A 25,483-nucleotide genomic window follows, 5' to 3' on the forward strand; every position below is an offset into this window, starting at 1 on the left:
TCCCTGCTGTTCTCCCTACATCTGAACATAGGACACAGCCTGAAGTCTCTGTCTGCAATCCAAGAGTGACTTACTGCTGATTTTGAGGGCTTCTTTTCCCTCCTTCCCCCTTGGCAGCTGCTTCCATGGCTATGATAAACGCTATTCTTCTCTTCTCTTCTCTTCTCTTCTCTTCTCTTCTCTTCTCTTCTCTTCTCTTCTCTCTCTTCTCTTCTCTTCTCTTCTTCTCTTCTCTCTCTTCTCTTCTCTTCTCTCTTCTCTTCTCTTCTCTTCTCTTCTCTCTCTTCTCTTCTCTTCTCTTCTCTTCCTTCTCTTCTCTTCTCTTCTCTTCTCTTCTCTTCTCTTCTCTTCTCTTCTCTTCTCTTCTCTTCTCTTCTCTCTTCTTCTCCTGCTAATTTATATTTCAGATATTTGTACTATCTCTGGCTCCTTTAAGAGTTTCTTGTGAATATGTTGGTTTTTCATTTTGACGAGCTTAAAAAGACTTTATTTCAGGGAAATAGTCTAAAAGCTCACACACAGAACAGTCTTTCTGTGGATGCTCTTGAATGGCTTGTGAAGTGCCAGTTAGTCAGCCATGGACAGGGACATCTTCCCCCAGACCCAGGCTGCTCCCTCCTGGCCTTGGACACTCCCAGGGATCCAGGGGCAGCCACAGCTGCTCTGGGCATCCTGTGCCAGGCAGGGCCTGCTCACCCTCACAGCCAGGAATTTTATTCCTCCTTTCTGATCTAAACTGTAGGGATGTGCCTCCTGTTGATGGAGTGACCAAATTATCCTTTGTCTCCTTAAAAAGGACAAAAGCCCAGAAGTTTCTCTCCTCAATCTGGTTAAAAGACACCTCATAGGACTTTGGGGACTTCACCTCAACTTAAGGATAGCCAATTGGACAGGAGCCAAAAGGTCCCACCCTAGGTAATTCACTAGAAAAAGAAGAGAACAAAAGAAGTAAATCGCTTTTGTGAAGTGTTTTAGCAGGAGCAAGAACCTCTTGCCCTGGCTTGGTTTTTCTCTGTAAAGAGCTTTGTTATTTTGTCTTTTATTAAAACTTTTTCTGTTTCCAACACTCTGTCAGAAGCCCATCCTACTAATTTTATGCCATCTGAGGTAGCTGAGCTATCTCAAGTGTGATACTTTTATCTCAGAGCTTATGAGACCTGGCTTGAAGAGATAAGTATCACTAACTAAACCTTCTCTCTTTCAGTTTGGACAAGATGAGCTTTAAGGTTTCTTAACTTACAAACTACTTCCTTACTATTTTTAAGTAAGATTCCATACTTTTATGTCCCATTTCAGACGTTTTTGGCACTCACAGCCCCTCAAGCAGGACAATACAAGATGTGGGTGTTACTGGATGGCTGTGCAGGTTTGGTTTCTGTAAACAGCACATGGTCTGCTGTCCTCCAGCTTGGTGTCTTGGTGTAATTATTACTGTCATGACACCCATGGTGGCAGGGATTTGCCTTTGGATTTAGCATCTGCGGGGGAGCCTGTTCTTGATGCAGATTCTGATGGAGGGAAGTGAGTGAGGCACACTGCTCTGTTAGAGAGACTCATCTGGTTTTTTAGTTTTGTAAGACTGAAACATGTGAAACTTGAGCTAACACTGATAAATTAACAGGCAGAAGTTGCCAGTCCTTTGTAATGGAGAAATACATTTCTCAGAAGATGCTGTCCCAAAATACACCCAGCCAGATGTTTGGCTAATCATTATCCAGGAATGCAAAACAGGGAGATAGGTCCCTCAGACATGCCAGTGAAAAAATGTGTTTTCCTTGTTTTTTCAAGCTGGGAAAGTGGCAGTGAGAACGAAAGCACCAAGGAGCCCTTGCTCTGACTCCGTGTTTCTGAGTAACCTTTTCTAGTGGAAGTTGTCTCTACAGCTGGGCTAGATGGCCTTTAAAGGTCCTTCATAACTCACTCCAGGATTCCAAGCAGGAGCATGATGCATAATTCAGTTTCTCACTCGATGCATAGCTTAAAATTGGCAGCTCATCATAAAATGAGCTGCATGGAGGATTTAATTTTCTTTTCCTGTAGAGCACCAGAAAAGAAGAGAGGGGGCAAAATCCTGGCATGGCAGTGCTAACCTGTGACTTAGGCAGGCTCACACTTCGCCCAGCACTACTCTGTAGGCCCTTTGCTAAAGAGTGAAGCTATTTCCATCACCAATAGTGCTTGGGTACCCCTGTCAGAGCTCTTTAACACTGCATATGTTGGGACAAGTGTGAGTTCAAGTTCAGTGCATTCTGACTGTAAAATTTTTTGGTTAAATTTATTTGTCAGATATTTGTCAAATAAATCAGCGTGACTGGACTAAGCTGAAGAGCATTTTTCACTTTGCCAGTAGAAATCTCTTTCCACATCCATAGCATTTCATTTTAGCTTCTGACCTTCCATGAAGATCAAGTGGATCTTCATGGAAGTGGTGATGCAAAAAGGGTGTATGGGCTGGGTTCAGAAGGTGCTTTAACACTGCTCCATAAAATCCACAAAGAAAGGCATAGGGACTAAATTTAAATGTAAACTTTGAAAGGAGTGTACAATAGGGACTCTTGGAGCAGGGTTATTGGTAATTGCTTTCTTTCCTGGCTTTGTTTCTAACCAGAGCAAAGCTTGAAATGACCAGTCCTTGGAGTTAGCAGTGCGGCTGACCCATTACAAAAAAGAGAGGGAGAAAGGGACACAAAGAGGAGGAGGATGAAGGTTAAGAAAAAGGAAAGCAGAGGCCTTACCCAGCAGATAACAAAACCCACAGAAGAGTTATTTTAGTAGAAAAGCAAGTAACTGCTTTCACCATCAGTGAGGAGTGATGCTTCTCCACGTAGCAGTTTGGTAGCAATTCCCACCATGCACACACTTCCAACTCCTGCTTTAAGCACCAGTTACAGAAAAGCCCATGTCTCATATACATGGTTAACGTGGAGGAATTGATGGATCTAGGGCATTTCTTATCCTTTTGTTTTTTTTTTCATGACAGATGGTGTAAAGTACCTGAATATGCCCCATTACTGATGTTGTCTGTTCAGCTAGGAGCGTGCTGCCCAGATGCCAGATCAGCTATTCTGCTCACACCTCTGCTGTGATAGGCCGTGCTATTTATAATTTGTAAAGATTTATAATTACAACACCCGTTTCCTATGGAAATGGGATTTACACAGCTGTGCTAGCTACGCACTGTGTAAATTGTATAAATTGCCCCCATCCCCCCCAGCCATTTTTGGATTCATTAGCTTGACTCAGCCCAAGCTGATAATGAAGCAGATATCCCAGAGATAGGAGGGGTTGTGAAAGGAAGCTGTGGAAAGGGTCAGTAAGCAGCAGGGAGATGAAGCACGTGGGTGACAGTGGGGAATGATCTTGCGACTCTGGAGAATCCACATGGATGGGGGTTGGTCCCTAGGAAAGAGCTGACCCCTCATCAGACAGCAGACTTTGTCAGCTCACATGCAGGGCTGTTGGTCTGTGCCGTGTTGGACAAGGGTCCTGTCGGGGTTTGGCATTGCCTGAGAAGTCTGGGGGCGTGGGGACGGGAGGGAGCACTCCTGGGTGGCACCATGCAGCAGCCAGAGGTGGAGGATCATGCAAAGGGAGGTGGGCTGTTGTGAACAGGACTCCAAGGAGTCCGGCTCACAGCCAGTCTGTGACCCACAGCAAGGACTGATGGTTTTAAGCTTGAAGAGGGTAGATTCAGATGGGATATTGGGAAGAAGTTCTTGGCTGTGAGGGTGGTGAGGCTCTGGTGCATGTTTCCCAGAAAAGCATGGATCCCTGGAAGTGTCCAAGGCCAGGTTGGACGAGGCTTGGAGCCATCTGGGCTAGTGGAAGGTGTCCCTTCCATGGCAGGGGGTGGAACAGGATGAGCTTTAAGGTCCCTTCCAAACCAAACCATTCCATGATTCTGTGATTGCACCCATGTGCAGGAGCAAAGCTGCTCTTGACCCAGCAGGGATTCTCCAGCTGGGTGTTGGGTGGTGGCAAGAAGCTGCCAAATGTTATGCTACCACCTGCAAACAAAGCTTTGTGGTGACAGACTGAAATAAAGGCTGTCTTAGCTGCCAGAGCTCTATTCTTCTGTCTTCTGCTGCCATGAAAAAGTAAATAAGGAAAAAGTAAATAAGCCCTTCAGTTATCAAGTAAGATGTTGTTATTCAGGAGAATCAGTTGGCATCACACTAGCACAGTGTTGGCCCTGCCTGTCAAACGCCAGTGCCTGAGGAAACATCAGGGTGAGGAAATCCTCCAGCTATAAACACTGCTCTGGGGTGGGGGAATTAAAAAAGTGCATGAGAAAATAAGAGGGAATTCACAGACCTGTAGCTCACCTAAGGGATGCCTGCCATGATGATGGTTTGTGCAAATCATCATCTTCCAGCTTATCTAATGAATATGAAAGGTGAGCTGAGTGTTGTGGGGGTTGTGTGATTTATTGATTCAGAAGGAAAAGAGGTGGAGGAGAAAAAAATGTGCTTAGTTTCTTTAACAGCCTGCTTTTTTGTTTAGAAATAGTGTCAATAAATAAAAAAAATACCCTGTGTCACCCTGTAGTGTTGTTGTTAAATAGCAACAGGCTGCTGACTAAAGCAAAAACCTTCCCTGAACCACAGATGGCTGGGCTGGCAGCAGAACCCAGATCCTGGCTTGCATCGATCTGTAACCATCGGTAATTGAGTCAGCCTAGAGCCACCTCAGAACAGGATGAGGCACCACAGGACAGTTTATCTAAACTGCTTAATGGCTCGGTGTTTTCCAGAGGCAAGAGCTGGAGTCGGAGAACAAGAAGCTGAAAAATGAGCTCAATGAGCTGAGGAAGGCCATCGCAGACCACGCCACGCAGAACAACTCCTCCAACGACGTGCAGGACGGCTACAACCTCCTTCTGAACCAGCTGAAATCGGCCAACGAGGAGCTGGAGGTGCGCAAGGAGGAGGTGCTCATCCTCAGGTCGCAGATCATGAAGGCAGCCCAGCAGAAAGAGATGGGGAAAAACATGGTAAAGGAGAGGGTAATGGATTTTCTTTTCCTTCTTCCCCTCTGTTGGTGGAGATTCACTGGCTGTCTGAGCAATGCCATTGCTGCTCTGGTGGGCAGGATGGCACAGGGAGGTTATGGAGGGTCGTGGAGGGTTGAGGATGTCCTGCCTGGGGATGAGATGATGTAGTCCTGGCATTTCAGACAGCCCGGGACTATCTGTGCCACCATACCTGATGAGGGTAAGCCAGCCCACACCACCCGTGCACCAATGTGTGTGGTTCAGCATGTTCCTGGTGATGTTTTGCAGCAATAATATTTTTCTGCAAGGAAATGGGGTGAGGGAAAAGAATTTCTAGACCAGATTCTGCTCAGTTAGGGCTGGTGCAGCTGTAATGTGTTTCTTCTGACATGCAGGCAAGAAGGGAGCCTGCCTCTCAAACAGCTGTAATGGGATTTGTGTTTAGAGCACATTCTGATGGAAGGGCACATTTTCCAGAAACTCAATCTTTATTGATTTGCTGTCTTACCATTCCTCAAGATTTTCGTGTGTTTTGTATTTCAGACCAAACCAAGCACCCTGCTTATTTTCTTCCCAAGTTCAATGCATCTTTTTTCCATCTCTTATCTCTCCTGCTGCATGTGTGTGGATTCATAGAAACTCAGTAGTGTGGTGGATGCCCCAGGGATGCTTTTATTAGGATAATTGGGAGTTATTTGGTGTCAGGAGCTCATAGGTCTGGGCAGAGGTTTAAAGCAGGAAGTCACATTGCTGTTTTGCACGTTAAATTTAGGAGAGCATCTCCCCCAGTGCCAGCTGGCCCAACAGTGACCGGCACGTTGACCAGGAGGACGCGATCGAAGCCTACCAGGGCATGTGCGAGACCAACCGGTAAGTGTGGCACAGACCCCTCCAGCTCTGGGGAACGCCGTGTGAGAGAGAGATCCACACCAAAATCAATGAGTTCTAGAGGCCTACCAGCCTCTGGATTGTGTGATGGGTGGGCCATAAAGGTGAAACCAAGGACACTCATCTTACGGAATTGCAGAGTCCCAGAATGGTTTGGGTTGAAAGAGACCTTTAAGGTGATCTAGTTCCAGTCAGGTACTGAGCAGGTGGAAAAGCAAACATGGAAGTGAGCAAAACCGGGTTTTGACTTTGCTTCCAGTATGGAAATAGCAGCAAGACTAAGATTTGGGATTGTATTTGTATTTATTTCACAGAATTCATCACAGGATGACCGGGTTGGAAGAGACTTTCAAGATCATTGAAAGCCCCAACCCCTCAACTAAACCCTGGCACCCAGTGCCACATCCAGGCTTTGTTAAACACATCCAGGGATGGGGACTCCACCACCTCCCCAGGTGGACCATTCCAGAACTTTATCACTCTTTCTGTAAAAAACGTTTTCCTATCATGCAACCTATATTTCCCCTGGTGCAGCTTGAGACTCTAAGCTCTGGTTCTGTCAGTGCTGCCTGGAGAAAGAGCCCAACCCCACCTGAGCACAGCCACCTTTCAGGGAGCTGTAGAGAGTGATAAGGTCACCTCTGAGCCTCCTTTTCTCCCAGCTGAACACCCCCAGCTCCCTCAGTTGTTCCTCGAGTATCTCATACCATGTTGGGAAGGTGCCACAGTTCCCTTCTGGTTTTTCCAGAGGCAAAAGCCTGTCGTGGTTAACTGAGCTAACAAACATGCTGTATTCCCTGGAAACAACTCTCATTATTGATTTTCTTGCACCCAAACTGAGTGTCAGGAACAACTGTTTTATTGCCAGTTTACCTCAATGAGGATTAATACTTTGAACATTTGTCTGTCCTGACAGTGGGCTGATATTGCCAAGCATTAAATCAGTCCTTGCAGCTGCCCAGGAGGATATAAAATAATAAAGCAATACCTTGCAAGAAGAAAAAATTATATGGATTAAACAGCAAGATATTATGAAAAGTAAATGTTTATTTTACTTCAAGGAAATTGAATGTTTATCTTTTTTTTCTCTTGACAAATACAGATGTTTGAAGCTTTTTTTCCCCCTATATAATTTCCATTCAGCAAGGAAGAAGACCCAGCCATTGTGGATTAATGGCTTTTAATAATACAATATGGTTTGCTACTTTGTAAAGTGGTTGCAGAAGGTTGTTAACATTCCAGGCTGGGATCTGACTTAATAAGGATTTTATTCACACCTGTATGAATATGAGGAAAGGCCCATTTAAGTGGAGCTCAAAACCCTGATGGCTGGACTCAGGGTCTGCCTAGGCGGTTCTGCCAGCTTTCCTCAGGTCTGGAGGCCTGGAGCAGTGGGATTGTTGGGGTCCAGGACTCTTGTGACATTGGTTTCTCACCTGGGCATCGTGTCTGGCTAGATCAGGACTAGCCTTCGTGGCTTTTTTCCAATTCGCTGTTGAATATTTGCTTTCCTGAAGTGAACTTGCTAATGAAATTTCTGCCCCTCCTGCAGCAGAGGTGATGAGATTAATGTGCACATCACATTCTTGTCAGTAAATCAGTGGAGCTCAGTATGTTTCCTGCAGCAAGGAGTGGATTTTGGTCACTTAATGAATTCTCTGAGTTTTCTCTTCTTCCCTTCTTTTTCCTGCTCTCCAACATTCTCCTGGAGCCGTGGTTGCTCATATGAGATGTGAAATGCCATTGTTGGGCACAGCTTTAATAACTCCCTAAATTTTTCAGCGTGCATATGTAGGGAAGGTTAGTTTGGGCTCAGGGGGTGGTGAAGGAGACAAAATAAGGGTTACAGGAAATGTGTCTGACCCGGGGGTGTCACTGATCCCCAGTATAAGTTGGTATCTGGCCATACTGGTGCACATTGCCTTCTGCAGCCTGCCAGGAGGCTCCAGTCCTCCTCCTGACATTCTGGTTTACACGCTTGACTTCTGCAGAAAGAACTGAATCGTAGAATCATTTAGGTTCAAAAAGGTGTCTTGAGGTTCAGCTCTTCCCCCAGCACTGCAAAGGCCGGCACTAAACCATGTGCCACATCCACATGGATTTTAAATCCCTCCAGGGCCTATAAGTTTCCAGGATCTAATTTTCCACAGGAGTACAAATCTCTTTCCTTGCAATTGCACGGGTGAGCTGCAATTTTAAGAAGTTCATGTGATGTGGCCTTGGTGGTTTTTGGTCTCTTAAGTTTTGGGAGGGGAAATCTGCAGTCTCCAGGGTTAGTTCATTATTGTCTCATCTACTTCTCATGTGAAGCTTGACTGGAGCTTGGCTCCTGAAATACAGCAGCAGTAGCTCTATATGCTCTCACCCTGCTTTTCTGCAGTGATTTATCCTGTGGCTCATTAAGCACCACCAACCTCCCCATTACAAGGTTCCCTGTGCAGTTGTCTGTTTATTGGGTTGGTTTATAAGCTGTAGGCTGGTGTTGATGGCAATAAAATGGATGAAGACAAATGCTTGGGGACCCTGGATTATTGTGTTTGCAGACATAAATTAACATTCCCTCCCCCAGCAAAAATTTGCATTTGTACTTACACAGATCTATACACAAGGGCATCAGCATGAGAAAGAAATGCTTTCCCTTTCTAATTTTGATCAATACAAGTTTTAATGGGAAGCTTTTCTGGTGGGGTTGCGGTTCTGAAGTGCGATTTATAAGCAAGAGCCACTTCTTCTCTCACCTCCTCTGCAAAAAGCACTCCCATTTCTCTTTCACAGAGTGGTTTGAGTTGGAAGGGACCTTAAAGCTCATCCAGTCCCACCTCTGCCATGGGCAGGGACCCCTCCCACTGTCCCAGGCTGCTCCAAGCCCCATCCAGCCTGGCCTTGGACACTGCCAGGGATCCAGGGGCAGCCACAGCTGCTCTGGGCACCCTGTGCCAGGGCCTGCCCACCCTCCCAGCCAGCAATTCCCAGTTCCCAATATCCCACCTGTCCCTGCCCTCTGGCAGGGGAAGCCATTGCCTGTGTGCTGTCCCTGCATGCCTTGTCCCCAGTCCCTGTGCAGCTCTCCTGGAGCCCCTTGAGGCCCTGGCAGGGGCTCTGAGCTCTCCCTGGAGCCTTCTCTTGTGCATCTGAACAGCCCCAGCTGTGCCAGGCTGGCTCCAGAGCAGAGGGGCTCCAGCCCTGGCAGCAGCTCCGGGGCCTCCTCTGGGCTGGCTCCAGCAGCTCCATGTCCTTGTGCTGTTGGAGCCAGGGCTGGGGCAGCTCTGCAGGTGGGCTCTCAGCTGAGCACAGGGGCAGAGGGGCAGAATCCCCCCTGCCCTGCTGCCCACGCTGGGGGCTCAGCCCCGGGCAGGGGGGCTCAGGCTGGGGCAGGTCCAGCTCTCACCCACAGCACCCCCAGCTCCTTCTCCCGGGGCTGCTCCCTCTGTTCATCCCCAGCCTGGGTGGATCCCGGGGGCTGCCCTGGCCCAGGTGCAGCTCCAGCACTTGGCCTTGTTAAACCTCATGAGGTTCTTTTGGGCCACTGCTTGGGCTTGTCCATGTCCCTCTGGATGGCCCAATCCTTCAGGGGTGTCAGCTGCTCTTTGCCCCCCAGTCTGAGGTGCTTTTTGACCAGCTGGAGGTTCCTCACCAGCCAAGGCTTATGGATGTGTAAAACCTTGCTCCACCCAGGAGGTGCTCCTAGCTCCAAGCCATCATCTCTTAGTTATTTAGGCTGAGGTCAGAGCATGGCTGTATTTCAGTAGGAGATCAGCCTTTTATTTGCTCCATGTCTACGTAATGCAGCACTTCTAAATACAGCAGGAGGAAAACAGGAAGAACTCTGCCAGGTGCTGCTAACCCTGCCCATCTAGCAGTTCTCTCTCCACAAAGCTTCCAGAGGAAAGCCCTTTGATTCCATGTCAAGGGCAAGTTTGAACTGAAGTCAGCCCTTTCTTTATAAATGCATTAAGCACAGCTTTTTTCTTTCTTTAAAAAAAAAAAAAAATCTGCTGAATTTCAGCTGCTAAGAGGAAAATCAAGTTAGTTCCTACCTCATTTTTCTCCTACAATAACTGAATTAAAGCTAAGTAGGCTTTTTGTTCCCTGTTTCAGTTCTTGGGATCATTCTCTCAAGCCTGTTGGATCTTGGTGGAAACGCAGAGCCAGTGAGAGACCAGCTGATGGTGTTAAGAGATAATAACCTGGCAGCTCAAAGTAAATCAGGCTGTGTCTTTGAAATGAGTTGCCATGATAGCTTCCAAGATATTTCTGTAGAGTACTTGGATTTTTTTTTGTTTGTTTTTTTTTTTGTTTTGTTTTGTTTTGTTGTTGTTGTTGTTGCTGTTGGGCAAGTCCCACCTGCAGCGGCTGTGCAAAGTGAAGAGCTGATGCTGGCTTCACACGAGGGATGCTTTTTCAGCTGGGCAAAACCATCATGTGGAGATGGTATCACATCTCTGCCTCCCACTCTCCAGTGGGTACCTTCCCACTCTGACATAGATCTAGTCTGTGATGCACAGTATTTTTCCTTTTACCCAAAACAAAGAGGTAAATCTGTGTCTGAAAGTGAAATGCCCCTTCTTTATGAAGAGAGGATAATTTACTGAAGATGCTGAAATTAACATCTCTGGGTTTGGGGTACATACACCTCCTTTAAGCTACTTTCAAAGGGCAGGGAGGTGTTTGGGCAGGATTTTTTTGGGTTTGATGAGGACAGTTTGCTGACTGCAGGTCCCAGCTGCTCCCCAGACCTCTGCCTCCAAGATCTGGATAAAGGGGAACCACAGTTTTGTGAATCAGCCCTTTCAACTCCTCTCCAGCCTTATCTGAGAATAGGAGTGACCAATTATTTTAGGAAATTATGCTTCAGATACCAATTACTCTAATTATGTTGAAAGGACCCCTTTTTCCATCTTGGTCAACATGACCTTCTGGGAGAAAGGGGAGTGCAGTGATTTCTCATTCTGTGCTGTGTTGATAGACATGGACTGAATGCTTATTTCCCAGTGCAGGTTTACCTTAAATCAGCATTTTTACATATTTATCTTATAATGGCACTTTCTTGAGCTGCTCTCCTTGTTTACCTCAATGCCTATGATTAAAAGTGGAAAGAAAGCTATTTTTCCAAAGAGGCTATCTCTTAAAAATGCTGCTCATCATATGAGATTTCACAGGTTTCTGATGTGCAATAAATAGTGGGGACCCTTCCTGCTTTTTCCTTTGGTTTTCAATACCTGAGGACATGTCCTGCTAAGATTACATAAACAAAAAAATAAGACTTTACTAACAAATTCATGCAAATGAGACCAATAAACCTCCCTGTATCTGTCAGCCTGCAGACCCTTTTGGAAACCTGCTACTTATGGGATAGCAACAAGGTTTTAATTTAAATTCATACGTGTGGCTCTAACAGATGAACTTTGCAAGTGTCAGTGCCTGAAATGTTTGCTGGCTTTGAGAAGTGCTGTGCTCGAGCACTGGCATGGGAGGGATGCACGAGCTGTCTGTGGTGGTGAGGCACCTCCAGAGCCCCTTCAAGGTGGTGCTGCAACACCACATTTCTCACTGCTTTCCTCGTGTGAAAATTTGCTCACGAATGTTTGTGTGTTGTGCCTTGCCACTGGAATATGCAGAGATTCCCGTGCCAGGGAATGGCATCTGCTACAGCTCTTTTCAAAATGTGTATTTGGATTTCTTCTTTTTGTGTTTTGTTTTTGTTTTTTTTTTTTTTTTTTTTTTTTAATATAATGATATATTAAGTTTGATGGTTTCCTTGCTTACGTTTTAAATTGTTATTGCTTAAAACAAACACTTTTTTCTAACTGACATCAAAGCCATGTAAAATCTTGCTGTAATAAGTGTTTCTGGTCAAGTTGACCAGCTTACCTCACTAATTTGTTGTGTGTCCAGCCCCTCATTAAAGAAGATAAATCAGCTTCTTGCCTCATATAACTTGGGAAAAAAAACCCCAAACAATCAGCAGATTGGAGACTAAAAAAGCCAACTGCTAAAAGTATTAAAGTGAGATGAGACTTTCCTGGCCATTATTCTGCCTGGATGTATACAGAGGAGATTGATCTTGTGTGGATGCATGTGGTGTTTGGACCAAAGGTTGCTCTGAGGAAAGACTGATGTGTTTGAGTTAAATGCTGAGGAAACCCTTGGCTGAAGTAGGAGTAGAATTTATTTTAGACCAGTGGCTGTTGCTGCAGTGGGAAAGAGATTGAGAAACTTGTTTTTAAAATGTCATACAGGGCACAACCAGGCCAGGGCTCTCCTTCCCTGTGGTGGAAAAAGAAATGCAATGCAATGAAAGTGTGCTCTAAAAAAAATAATGTTGAATGAAATAAATAAGGGTTCTGTACCTTTTCCCCTTCTCTTTCAATTGACCTTTTGTCTTTCTCTGTCCTCTTGTTTCCTTTTTCTGTCCTTTATTTCTAGCAAGACTGAGGACTGGGGCTATCTCAATGAAGATGGAGAGCTCGGCTTGGCTTATCAAGGTTTAAAGCAAGTTGCCAGGTCAAACACTTTCTGTTTCTCCCAGTGCTGCTTCTCCCTTCTCCTCCCTTTCCCTTGCCCTCTTGTTTCTTTCTCTTGCTCTGCTGTTGCCATGTGGTCCTGGACAGGGCCCACTGTCCTGTCTGGGAGCAGCTGGAGGTAGGATTCCCAAAGGTAATTGAGGTAGGAATTGAGATCCTCCTGTAGTTTTCAGAGGACTCATGGTTCCAGCTGGCTGTTGCTGGTGGTGGCTGTTGTCACTTAATGCCTGAGCTGTGATCCAGTAAGGATTATGTGACAGCAATGAAAAATTGGGTGATGAAGGCGTTGGGAAGCTGGGATCTCCAAGAAGACAAAAAAACCCTCCCATTTTATCTTTTTTTTCCTCCCAAATTGCACTGAAACATGGCACTTCTCAGAAGTGTTTTCTCCCAATCCTTGACCTGTTGGAAGGGGAGGGTCCGTGCTTGTGTCCCAGAGCTGTCACCTTTGCATGATCCTGGGGATTTTGTGCTCCCATTCATGTGTTGTCTGTGGGTGAGAAAGGCACGTGGTGGACACAGGGTGCCATCATTCCACAGTCCTTCCCAGGTCCTGCTCTGCTGGGCAAATATCCCTCCTGGATTCTTGTCCTGAATTACCCCTGTGCTTGGTGGTTATGGGGCTCCAATATATATGATTTTATTAAAGTTTTAAGGACATTAAAGAGATAAAAAATTTAAGTATTTTGTAAAGAGTAGTCTAAAGTGGTCACATCTAGAGGTATCAGAGTGAAACCAGACAGTAGCAGGAAGAAATAACAGAGATTATTTCATGTGTTTTTCCAAACAAAGTAGGAACCCAGGTTCACAGAAGGAGCATGTTCTTCTGAGGGTGTCTCACGGATTATCCGGACTGAATCCCAACTAATCCCAGTATGAAGAAATAAAATTAAAATTAAGTACTTAATACTTATTTCATGGTGGGTCTGTATTTTCCAAGCCTATTAAGAATATAACTCCTGACAGGATTATGAGGCTGACTGCATTATTGCTCATGTTTCTATAGGTGGAAAACATGCTTTTCTGTCTTGTGCTGGGATATGGGAGTAGAGACTGTGTTGTTAAATTTTCCAAAGGCAACAAAAACAACAACCACACAAAACAACCTGGGGACGATTAGTACTTTTCATCCAGGAATCTTCCCTGAAAGCATGCACTCTTTTAAAAATTTATTACGGAAAAATGCCGAAACAACAACAACAACAAAATCCATGCATAGTTGTTCCTGTAGGAAAACAGTTGACAGGAGTGGATCACAATCAATTTCCCAGTGGACCAGAGCGAGTTGTGGCTCTGTGTCTGTGCACGTCCTGGGTCAGTGTGGAGCTGTCAACAGCAGAATCCTCCTCATCTTTGAGGATTGCTGTTTGCATCCGGTGTCAGAAGGCCCTGAGCTGGGTGTGAGGTGACCCATAGCTCTGACCAGGCACATCCATGGGCTGCAGCAGGGGCGGGGGCTTTGTAGTCCCCTTGGGTCATTCCTTCTCTTCGCTACCGTTGTCGTGTATAATCTGGGACTACACTTTGTAGTTTCTGGCTTGGTGGCCCTCTCTCAGAGTCCTCATACCTTCTGGAGTCACTTCACTCTTCTGGCAAGAGCTGGTGGGCTGAAGGGAGATTTCCATGTAGCAGAGGGTAGGGGACACTTAAAATCAGCTACCATGTCACCTGCCAGGTTTGTCACCATCACCATCAGCACAGGTGTCTGCAGTTAACATCTCAGTGATGACTCACTTTTCCACTGGATTTAAAAAGGAATTCTGGCTTAGCAAATGGCAGTTTTGAAGAGTGAGAATTTATGTTTGACAGGAAAGGAGCACAGGAACAAATGTCCTTCAAGCTGAGCTTTTGAAAACAAAACCTGCAGGTGTTGATCTGTGTTGCTTTCTTGCCATGTATTTGCCCTTTGCAAGTAAAGGAACCTGGATGTTTGATGCAGTTAAATAAAAAAGGGTGCTTTGGGATTTATTTTTTAAAAATCCCAGCATTTGATTTCATCTCTTAATTTCAAAAGTATTTCATTTGCAGTATAGCAAATGACAGACTGATGTGGCAATAATAGCTTCTTGTTCGTCAGTTTTATAGGGAGGTCGACACAATATCTCCCAAGTTGGCTGATTTTGAAGGATCTAAACTCAAATGGTGGTTACTACTGTCATGCTGACATCACAGACTGATCAGTGTGGTCCTGTTCTCAGGTTGCTGGAAGCACAGCTCCAGGACCAGAGAAGGGAGCATGAGGAGGAGATGGAAGCTCTGAAAAACCAGGTGGATTTAATGCAAGAGGAGCTGGAGAAGCAGCAGCAGGCATTCCTGCAGACTCTGCAGCTCTCTCCAGAAGTCCAGGTGGAGTTTGGACTTCAGCAAGAAATTACACGTCTGACCAATGAAAACCTGGTAAGAGGCTGTGCTGAGAACACAGAAAGAGGGCAAAAAATTGTTAGAGAGAAAGAGATATGAAGCATAATATGGAGGGAAGGGCACTAGGATCTCTTTCACCCCTCCTACACTCTGCAGAATCCATCAGCATCTTCCACTGATGCATTTGGGAGTGTTGGCACTTGGCCTTGAGCTGATGTTCCATGGCTGTATGACTTTTTGTGACTACACAGATGCTTTATTTTTAATTTTTTAAAAAATGCTTTTTAAAGCCTGTCTACTTTGTGGCACTGCCTTCCAAATCAGATCACTGGGGCCCTTCTGCTCTGTTAGGCACAGAGGCAGCACAGGTCTTTCATCTTACTTGCTTTTATTGGAAGTGTGGAAAGGCAACTCCAAAAAGTTGGCCTGGATGATCATAAATCTTCCCCTTCTCCCCTTCTGTATCTGTGTGCAAAATCTGGAGGGAATGTTGGCACCTCCCGAGTTTTTGCCTTTTTTCAACAACTCCAGTATCTAAATAAAACTGTTTAAATGTGATTAACAGCCAGGATTAAATGCTGTGGGTGGTGCTCCTCTTCCACTGAGATGCTCACACCATGCCTTGGTGATGCACAGACCAGACTCCAGGCTCTAACTCACCCCAAATGAGTTGTTCTTGGGTTTAATGTTGGGAGTTCTTTTAAATGTATCTTCTGTCTTTCAGGATCTTAAAGAATTGCTGGAAAAGTTGGAAAAGAATGAAAGGAAGCTGAAGAAGCAGCTGAAGATTTACATGAAGAAGGTCCAAGATTTTGAAGGTGACTTGTGCATTGGGAGATACTGGGTCGGGGGAACTCACTTGGGTTTTACTTCTTTGGCCAGTCTTGGAGAGCTGCAGGGTTTGGGTTTTTTTAGATTTTTTTTTTATCTTTTTCTTTCTATAAAAGTAAGATTTTACTTGTTGTGTCACTGAAAGCAGCAGGCACTGAGCTGACACTGACCCTGTACCACGGTTTGGAGGATATTTAAGGAAACTTTTCTGCTGTCATTGCAGTCAATGCAGTGACCCAGGCAGAGGTACAGAAAGGAGCCCAGCAGCCAGCAGGAAAATGTTCTGATCTGTCAGTTCTGAAGGGAGGATTATAAACCTTTAGTATCAAAATGTGTGTGTATATTCTGCTTAGTGAGAAAGCACCTTAAATGTGGAATCTGTGTTGTATGGAAAGCACTTCCTGTTCTCTGGAGAAGCCGTGATTAATCAGAGAGCCCCATTCTTATGAGTTAATTTCTGGAAACCAGGCATTAAGTGAAATTAAGCTGAATAACTGGAGGGTTTCCATGGCTCGCCCAGCTGCTCTCTGTCAGTGTGATTTGCATGCTGCTTGCTGCAGTATTTGCATGCTAGTCTCTTCTGCTTTATTACACTTCAGCAGTGTGCCACCGTGGTTTGCAGCTTTGCAGGCAGACAGAAGATGCCATGCTTGGGGATTTTGCATTGCCTGCCTGCTTTTTGCCTGGCTCTGTGAAAATCATTCACTAGGGTTGCTACCTTCTAGCCTGTGGTCTCTTGGAAAGTAAAAAATGGCTTCATTTTTTCCCTCTTCTGAATTCAAGTTTTGCACTTTTTCTTTCATCCAGAGTCAGAACTCTGTGGACTGGTAATCCAGGACCTGATTGTTTATATTTTTATATGTCTGTCAAAGCTGATGACATTATTGGGAAATAACTTTTTGACTTGGTGTCTGCACTAAGGCCAGTGGAGGACCTGAATAGTTGTTGATATCCAGGTGCCAGGCAGGTGCTGATAATATTTTTTCTTCACAGCATCCCAGACAATGATGCCAGTGGAGAGGAGGCCGCACGAGCGGAACATGCAGGTTGCTGTCCAGAGAAAGGAGAAGGATTTTCAGGGCATGCTGGAATATTACAAAGAAGATGAGCCACTCCTCATCCGAAACCTCATTACAGGTGGGGAACTTGCTCTCCTTCTCTGCCTGGCTGCTCCTTCTTGTGCCTGGGAGAGTTTGTAAACTTGAGATGAAAAAATTAAGGTTAAGACAAATAGATCTTCTCAATTAATCCCTTGTTTGTGGTGATGGCAGTTTGGCTAGGTAAAGTAGTGCTGCACTAAGCAGATAGACCAGATTGGACACAGTCCCTTAGGGATAGCAAAAAATGGGAAATGCAAAGCAAGGCTACAGTTTTTAGAGCAGGCAGTAACTTGCTCAGCTTTATATGAGGTGATAGATGGGGAGGGGGTGGCAGAAGGACAGACCCCTGGGATCTGGCACAGCAGTGGGACAAAGGTAGCTCGGTTTATGAGGCAATAACAGACAACAGATAATGAACTTGTGAGCTCTTCTGCACTGCACAGGCTGGTCGGAGTTGCTGCAGCATCCCCTCACTCAGTGCTGTTTCAGAAGTCAGGCTTCCCTGGCAAGCTGTATTCACTACAGCTCTAACCCCAGCAGAGCCTAGTGAGGATCCAAAAAGTGCTCACAGAGCAGTGCTAGCCCATTTCTGTGGGCACTGAAGTTGCCCTAATCAGACAAGCTTGTTCTTTAGAGGCTCCAAATGCCCACAGCTGCCATTAGGATTCTGTATCTTGAGGGAAGGAGTGATTTAATGTGTCATCAATTCAGGGAGAGGATTTATTGTGCGAGGTATTCCTGAAAACTTCAGGGAGCTGTTCTAAGGTGGTTTGTGTGCTGCTGGGTAGAGTTTTACAAGGTAGAGAAGCTCTGGCTCCACAGTGCATCTAAAAGGAGAAATGGGGAGTTATCACAAACATCAGTGCAGTCAGGGCTGCCCTCCCAAGCCTGAGTGCTGAGGGTCTGGGGCAGGTCCCTCTGTCCTGCAGCTGAACCTCTGGCTCTGGGTCCACTCTGCAGAGAGGGATGCAAATTGCAGAGCCAAAATATCATTTTCCCCAGACCTGAAGGGAGAGGGGTTTACCTGGCTACACTCCAGCTCTGGTGTTCTCTGCTTCACTTGTCAGTTGGGGAAATTTAAGTTTGCTTTTTTTTTTTTTTTTTTTGTGAAATCTTTCATTTTTTAAACTGTCAAATCTTCCAGATCTCAAGCCCCAGGCAGTGTCTGCTACTGTTCCCTGCCTTCCTGCTTACATCCTCTACATGTGCATCAGACATGCAGATTACATCAATGACGACCAGAAGGTGCACTCCTTGCTCACCTCCACCATCAACGGTGTTAAGAAAGTGCTGAAGGCAGGTGTCCATCTGCTCTTGTCTTGGGGTTGAGAGGCTGTCAGATGGTAATAACCATGTCCAAGTGTGTGACACTCAGCTCTCACAGTGATTTTCAAGCCAATATGCTCTTAGAGCCTCCCTTTTTAGAAGAGTGAGGGGAATTGGGAATTTAGCAGTAAAATTGTTTGAAATTAGAGGTTAAAAAAAAAAAAAGTTTACAGGGAAGAACAGCTAATATTGCCCAGCTGCAGAGGGAAAGCTGCCTGATTATGGGTGGGGAAACTCAAAACTGGTTGGTTTTGTGACGCCATCACCCCCCTACTGAAAGGTAGGGGGGCATCTCACGTGTTTTTCACTTGGTCTCTGCAGAAGCACCAGGATGACTTTGAGATGACATCGTTCTGGCTGGCGAACACGTGCCGCCTGCTGCACTGCCTGAAGCAGTACAGCGGGGAAGAGGTGAGAGCCCGGCCCGGGGCGGGCGGGGTCCCCGAGGGAGGGTCCTGCCTCCTCCTGGCACCGGGGGCTTCCCTCTGGCCGTGGGATGGGGCCGCTCTGACCGCCCTCCTGGTTAATCTGGGTATAGCACGGCCGTGCTATGATCTGGATATAGCACGGCTAGCTTTTCCTGGAAAAGCTCCTAAAAGCACAGAGGGGGTTGGGCTGGACCTTAAATCCCATCTCATTCCATCCCCTGCCATGGGCAGGGACACCTCCCACTGTCCCAGGATGCTCCAAGCCCTGTCCAACCTGGCCTGGGACACTTCCAGGGATGCAGGGACAGCCACAGCTGCTCTGGGCACCCTGTGCCAGGGCCTGCCCACCCTCCCAGCCAGCAATTCCCAGTTCCCAATCTCCCACCTGTCCCTGCCCTCTGGCAGGGGAAGCCATTGCCTGTGTGCTGTCCCTGCATGCCTTGTCCCCAGTCCCTGTGCAGCTCTCCTGGAGCCCCTTGAGGCCCTGGCAGGGGCTCTGAGCTCTCCCTGGAGCCTTCTCTTGTGCAGCTGAACAGCCCCAGCTGTGCCAGCCTCTCTATGCTCTTTCTGGTGGGCCATTTTGAAGGCGGTTCTCCTGGTTTTATTTTGTCCCACAGCTTTTCATTAAGCAATATTTCATAGTTTGGAATAAGTCTTATTAAAGCTGATCCCTTCCAAAAGAATGGGATTATCACCGTTCTCCTAGAACATTGCACACTGCCATCCTTATAGCTATGTATTCTGCATATTAAAATTTTCAACAGACCCAAATACTGTTATTTTTTTTTCAGTCTTTAGATATTTATTTAGATATATTGAGCATTCAAACTGTAAGAAAAAAAATATCATAAAATTAAATGAGCTATTCATGTAATTCAAAATATAATGGTTTGTCTGTAAAACCTCAGCACTGGATTTCAAAGATTTAAAATTAAAAAGTTAAATTAAATATATTTTACAGAATACTTACTAGCAGTTGTGCTCTTGTTTGCCCTCTTCTGTCTGGATAATAATACTGCATTTAAAGAAAATCCTCTCCAGAAAACCAGCTGGGTTAAAACACAGTCTTTCCCATGATTTACTGTGTTAAATTAACCAGCTGTTTGCAAATTCTGTTGGCAATTTGGTGAAAAATATAGATGGGAGTAATACTTCAGAGCAGTTTGCAAGATGCTGTTGTCTTTAGTTTTAAATCTGGCCTATTTTTAAGAAAAGGTTTAAAAGAAAATCCCAGCCCACATGCAGTCCTGTCACATGAAGAGCATTTTGCTCTTTGATTAATTGGGAAAATGGGGAAATGGTGAAAGCAGCTCCAAATTGGTACATGTTGTATTTTTGCATTTTGCCAGTCAGCAACCAACAAAAACAGTTTCAAAGTTCTCATTTTTACACCAAGTAAGACCAAATGAACAGGCAATTAAAGGATCTGTGTTAATTAAAACATCTCATTGGCTTCTGCCACTAAATCTGGTATTAATATCTGAGCCCTGACCTGAGGGCGTACAGCAGCCAAATGCAGGACTGTAGATCAGCTGTATCAGCAAAAGACAGGCAACAAATTCAGTTATTTCAGGAGATTTATGAATTTCAGAGCAATTTAAAATGTTGTCAAAGCACATAACGTGGAGTCATATTTTTTTTTCAATTTTCTAGAATCTTTATTTCTAAATATTTTATTCCCCATAAACAGTTGGAGCCCAAAGGGATAAGCATGTAGCTAAAAAAGTAGTTTCAGAGGGACTGAAATGTCATTTTCTACTCCTATATGTTGCAGTGTGCAGATCCTTGCTAAGGATAAAATGAAAAACAGGTAGTTTAATGATTTTCTTGAAAAGGTAGTCCTCTAGTAATAATTTATGAACGAATGCCTGGGTAACTCAAAGGTGATTTATGAGTTTTGATCTTTTCTAGAATGTACTTTGGTAACATATTTTGGTATCCTGTACTATAAGAGTGCATGGGGGGGCGTTTAATGCAGTGTTTTTGATGGACTGTCAGTGGGTGGGATGACGAGCCTGGGTGTTTTAATCTCCTTTTCAGGGTTTCATGACCCAAAACACGGCAAAGCAGAATGAGCACTGCCTGAAGAACTTCGACCTGACCGAGTACCGCCAGGTGCTGGGCCACCTCTCCATCCAGATCTACCAGCAGCTCATCAACATTGCAGAGGGCATCCTGCAGCCCATGATCGGTGAGCTCACAGCTGCCCTTCAGCAGGGTGTTTCTTGGCCCAGATTATCTGCTCCAGCTGGTTTTCAGACCTTTGCACAGTGCCAGCATTACTCAGAGAGTTTTTATCTATCTCCTATCCATGATAGGAGCTAACAGGGATGAGGGTTTTCTCTCCCACTCCAGAAGATATCTCTTTTATTTCTGTTGGGGAGGCAGTGGAAGAAGTGAGGTGGTGCTGGTGGGTCTGCTTTCTCCTCCAGACCAGGTTTGTGGTTAATCTTTTTATGGATGGAAATGTACATTATAAGAGAAGAGAGGACTGGGAAGACGAAAAAGACTCATAAAGACCTTGTTTTTCAAGGGTGAGAGAAGGTATGAGAAAAGTTACCTCTTCATCCAAATCCCTGAGGATTCATCTGAGGAATGCCCCATGATCCCTGGAAGTGTCCCAGGCCAGGCTGGACAGGGCTTGGAGCAACCTGGGATGGTAGAAGCTTTCCCTGCCCATGGCAGTTGATATAAGTGGCCTTTAAGGTCTCTTCCAAACCAAACTCTTGTATAGTTCTATGATATCTGTGTGACTTTTAACTATTTCATATTATCAGAGTAAACCAGCATTCATGGATCTGTCCCGCTGTCGGCTCCCGCAGCATCCACAGTGCTGCATCACTGAGAGTGATACGTGCTCATTGCAGTCCATGGAGGGATCAGTTCTTCCCTCTAGTGACAGATAGATGGATGCAGACTTTTCAACCCATTTCCCCCCCTCTTTTCAGTGTCTGCTGTGCTGGAAAATGAGAGTATCCAAGGGCTTTCCAGTGTCAAACCGGTGGGCTACAGGAAATACTGCTCCAACGCGGGTGACAGCTCCTACAGCTTGGATGAAATGATTCGCCAGCTGAACACATTCCACAGCATCATGTGTGACCAGGGCCTGGACCCAGAGATCATCCAGCAGGTGTTCAAGCAGCTCTTCTACATGATCAACGCCATTGCCCTGAACAACCTCCTACTGAGGAAGGATGTCTGCTCGTGGAGCACGGGCATGCAGCTGAGGTGGGACTGGGGCTTGGGCAGGGCTGTGCCTGCTTGGGGAAGTTTTGTTAATGTTATAAATTGATGGAAAACAGGAAAAAAAAAACTGCGCTTCTCAGTGCAAATTAGTTAAATCTTCCCTCTGCTACTCTCTCCCCTTCCCACGCTGGATCTTTCTGTGTTCCCCTTGAGGACAGTGGGCACAGCAAAAGCATTTTCTGTGTAGATATTCTCAAAGGTATCTGGGTACCTTGCAGGATCTTGTTAGCATTTAAAAGCTGGTTAAAAGCTTCATTTTAATTGTTGAAACTTGGAGGAATCTGAATGCTGTAGAAAAGCACCTCCCTTGTGTTGTTTGGCTGTTACATGGTTGATCTATTTGTAAGGTACTTGGAGTATATATTTTACGCTGAGTTGTTAAGAACTAAGCTTTGGTCTGATTGTCTCTTACTGTGTGTGTCACAAATACGCATCACAAAAAGCCACATACACCAGCACTGCAACATACCTTGAGCCCCAAAGAGGAGTTTTGAAGACACAACTTCTTACCTCTGAGCTCACATCTTGTCTCGGTTTCTTATCCAGGTTTAACATCAGCCAGCTGGAGGAATGGCTGCGTGGGAAGAATCTGCAGCAGAGTGGAGCAGCACAAACTTTGGAGCCCTTGATTCAGGCAGCACAGCTCCTGCAGCTGAAAAAGAAAACCTCAGAGGATGCTGAGGCCATCTGCTCCTTGTGCACCTCGCTCACGACCCAGCAGGTAGGGAGCAGGGCAGGGGCTTACAGCACAGGTGACTGAGGAGTGGGAAAGGGTGGTCTCCTGCTGCCAGCTCTTCAGTGTGCCATTCCTTCAGTGGGCACAGCTTGTGCTTTTTGGGACTGATGTTACATCTTGGCCCCTCCCAGAGGTGGTCACAGTGGTGGCCCCTCTCTTACAGTGCCACTGATGGCACTGGAGCTCCAGAAATGTGCAGAGATGAAACCCAGCCCTGAGGAGTTGGTTGTGTAAGATTCTTACACAACATGCCAAATTCTTGGCATTTTAAACCTGCCTAGCTCTAATTATAGTTCTGCTGTCTCTGAGGCCTGCCTTTTGCAGCTTTTCCAAAACTCTCTGATTTTAAGGATTCCCACACCTATTGTCCTTTGCCAGCTCTTAAACCGGCTGTGTCTGCAAGATGCCCACCAAGGATTCCTGTTTGGGGCAGGAGGTTTACAAGTGCCAACCTAGGCTGGCTGGATATGACCTTGAACTTTGAGACTCCATTTCAGGAGGATACAAACTCACATTTTTTACTGCAGGATTCCCTGACCTTAATTTGATAATGTTGTAGAAAGGGAGAAGTGGAAGATGTGAGCTGATTTCCAGTGGTTCTTGGAGAGCCTTTCTAATGTATCTGCATCACCCTGTCCTGAACATGCATTTTTGAGAAAAGCTGAGGGGAGGAGCGGGAGTGAGGGAGCGTCAAGAGAAGTGTTGTAGAGGTGACATCAGAAGTCATCCACGTCACCATGTGCCAACCAAGTTGAGTCGCTGTATAAATCTGTTGTCCAAGTCTGTTGCCAATTTACAGACGTTCCCATAAGAACTGATTTTGACAGGTCCACAGATCTTGCAATACCTTATAGCAGGCAAAGAAAAACATCAGGGTGATACTTCTGCTGCTTCTTTTCTCTGTTTTGTCATGGCAGACTTGTGGCCATATCATGACAACCTGCTGCTGGTGGTGCTTTGTGCTCTGGAGAAGTGTGGCTTCTCACGACTGTAACCATGTTTTCTTTTTAACAGATTGTAAAGATACTTAATCTCTACACTCCTGTGAACGAGTTTGAAGAACGTGTGACAGTAGCTTTCATACGAAACATACAGGTAAATTTAAAGGGCTGTCAATTGGAGGGCACGAATGACATCTCTGTAGTTCTAGTGGCATCTGTATTAAATCACTCCTAACTCAGGCATTTCATAAAAGCCATGCTGCTGCAGGTTGTCCTGAATTCAGTGCCCTGTGTGTGCACACACACTTACAGCACACAGCTGCAGGGATAACCAGGCTGTTAATCACAGAGGGCAATAAGCAGCCAAATCCCAGGCTCAGCTAATTCAACTCTTCAGTAGCAACACAAGTGAGGATTAAGGTTGCAGGAGTCAACAAAGTGTTGGTGAAATTGAGTTACTTCTGAGGTAGGAGGTAGAAATTGGCAACTAAAGGAAAAATAAACAAATTAAAGCCAAACACCTTTTAATGCTCACAAGGGCCAGGGAGGAAAAGGAAGGGCATGTGTTCAGTACCCCAGAACACATCACCATGGTTGAGCAGCTGAATCAAAGGTGGTCTGCTGATGTCATGTAGTCCTGGTTTTGCTGTGCCAAGGGGGTCATCTTGTTTCCAGGTCCTGTATCTTTGTGGTCATGTAGAAAATGTAACCAGGTTCTCCTGAAACAGTGTTTCCTACAGTCGGTATAGAAGTTCCTGTCAATACTTGCTCAGAAGGAAAGGTGCTGCAGAAGAGAACAAAATAGTTCTCAACATTTTTTGCGGTACCCATAAAATGCTGCACATTCTCAAACCTTTGATGGTGTTAAACACAAGAAGAAAAGGCAACAACTGATGCTAAAATCTGTTTTCTTCTCCCACACCCAACAGAAGCAGTTGCAAGAACGGAATGACCCTCCACAGCTGCTGTTAGACTTCAAGCACATGTTCCCAGTTCTGTTCCCATTCAACCCATCCGCCATCACCATGGACTCCATTCATCTCCCTGCTTCTCTCAACTTGGATTTCCTCAATAAAGTCTGAAGAAAGTAGAATTAAGCTCCCCTCTCACACCCAGAGACTTCCAGCAACAAAAGATTAAAATCACAAAAAGAATTCAAGAGCTCTTTAAATATGGACCAAAAAGGCTTATGGAAGAACCAGTACACAGTAACAAATGGATGCTAAAATGTACACTAAAAAAGACACTGGTCTGTATGTGATTTTTTTTTTTGGGGGGGGGGGGATAATTTGCAGCTCAGAAATAAGGATACTTGAAAAATAGATTTATTTTTTACTGCTTGATTTTATGTTGACATAGTTCAAAGCCCATAATCATCTCCAAAAGCCAGGAAGTGGGAGACAGCTCATTTTGATTTTCATAGGTGTCTATGACAAAAACAAAATTTGAGACACTTGTGCTGCCTTGAAGGATGTGTCATTTGTCTAGTAGCAGGTGGTTTTGTGTGTATGAATAACAGAACATGCAGTTCTGCCTTCAGTTCTTGCTAATAACTGCATTCATGATAGTGAATTGAAAAGGTAAATTGCAGAAGGTGTGTATTTATCACACCATAAAGGTAAAAAGGCTGGGGTGCTGCTTGTTTCCACTGATGTGGAAGTTGTCACAAATTGTATGTTTGAGAAATGCTGTTGCTCCTCCTAAATGCATTCAGTGCATCTGCTTCATGGAAGTTTAGATAAATTGGCAGGAATTTGTTCTGTTGGACTTTCTTACATTACCAAATTTACATTAGCAAAGGTTTTGTCCTAGTCAAATAATCACGATGCAAAGGACTGCCTTAAGCCTTCTGCTTCTAGTATAGCATCATCCTGATCCCTACTGTTGGCTTTCCTTGTGCTTTCCAGTGTCAAACACTTGCATCCAGTGGCTGTCAAGGTTCTTGGACCTCTTACATGGCCAGTGTCAGAATCCCATACATAGATCATGCTAAGGAACCCAGCTTAATCATCCAGCCCTGTGTTCGGTGGGTTAATCCTAGCTGTAGCTGTCCATGGAAAAACTCCATTCAGTTCAGTAGCCATCCAAAACGTTATGAATCAAATACAC

At 45.3% G+C, this 25,483-nt stretch overlaps 1 protein-coding gene across 1 annotated transcript in view; it reads left to right on the plus strand.

Annotated features, from left to right (window-relative positions):
* MYO5B (myosin VB) overlaps positions 1-24,985 on the plus strand; it is a 148,662-nt gene extending 123,677 nt beyond the window's left edge. The window contains exons 28-40 of the mRNA XM_054003809.1: positions 4,754-4,993; positions 5,766-5,863; positions 12,308-12,385; positions 14,604-14,802; positions 15,491-15,584; positions 16,591-16,734; positions 17,842-17,993; positions 18,345-18,434; positions 20,492-20,642; positions 21,400-21,679; positions 22,244-22,418; positions 23,448-23,528; positions 24,304-24,985. Of these exons, the coding sequence (XP_053859784.1) occupies positions 4,754-4,993; positions 5,766-5,863; positions 12,308-12,385; positions 14,604-14,802; positions 15,491-15,584; positions 16,591-16,734; positions 17,842-17,993; positions 18,345-18,434; positions 20,492-20,642; positions 21,400-21,679; positions 22,244-22,418; positions 23,448-23,528; positions 24,304-24,456 (1,935 nt within the window). The 3' untranslated portion in view covers positions 24,457-24,985. The remainder of the gene's footprint in view (positions 1-4,753; positions 4,994-5,765; positions 5,864-12,307; positions 12,386-14,603; positions 14,803-15,490; positions 15,585-16,590; positions 16,735-17,841; positions 17,994-18,344; positions 18,435-20,491; positions 20,643-21,399; positions 21,680-22,243; positions 22,419-23,447; positions 23,529-24,303) is intronic.
* Positions 24,986-25,483: the final 498 nt, after the last annotated feature.

Source organism: Vidua macroura, chromosome Z, assembly GCF_024509145.1.
Source record: "Vidua macroura isolate BioBank_ID:100142 chromosome Z, ASM2450914v1, whole genome shotgun sequence".
In the NCBI taxonomy this organism is placed as follows: domain Eukaryota; kingdom Metazoa; phylum Chordata; class Aves; order Passeriformes; family Viduidae; genus Vidua; species Vidua macroura.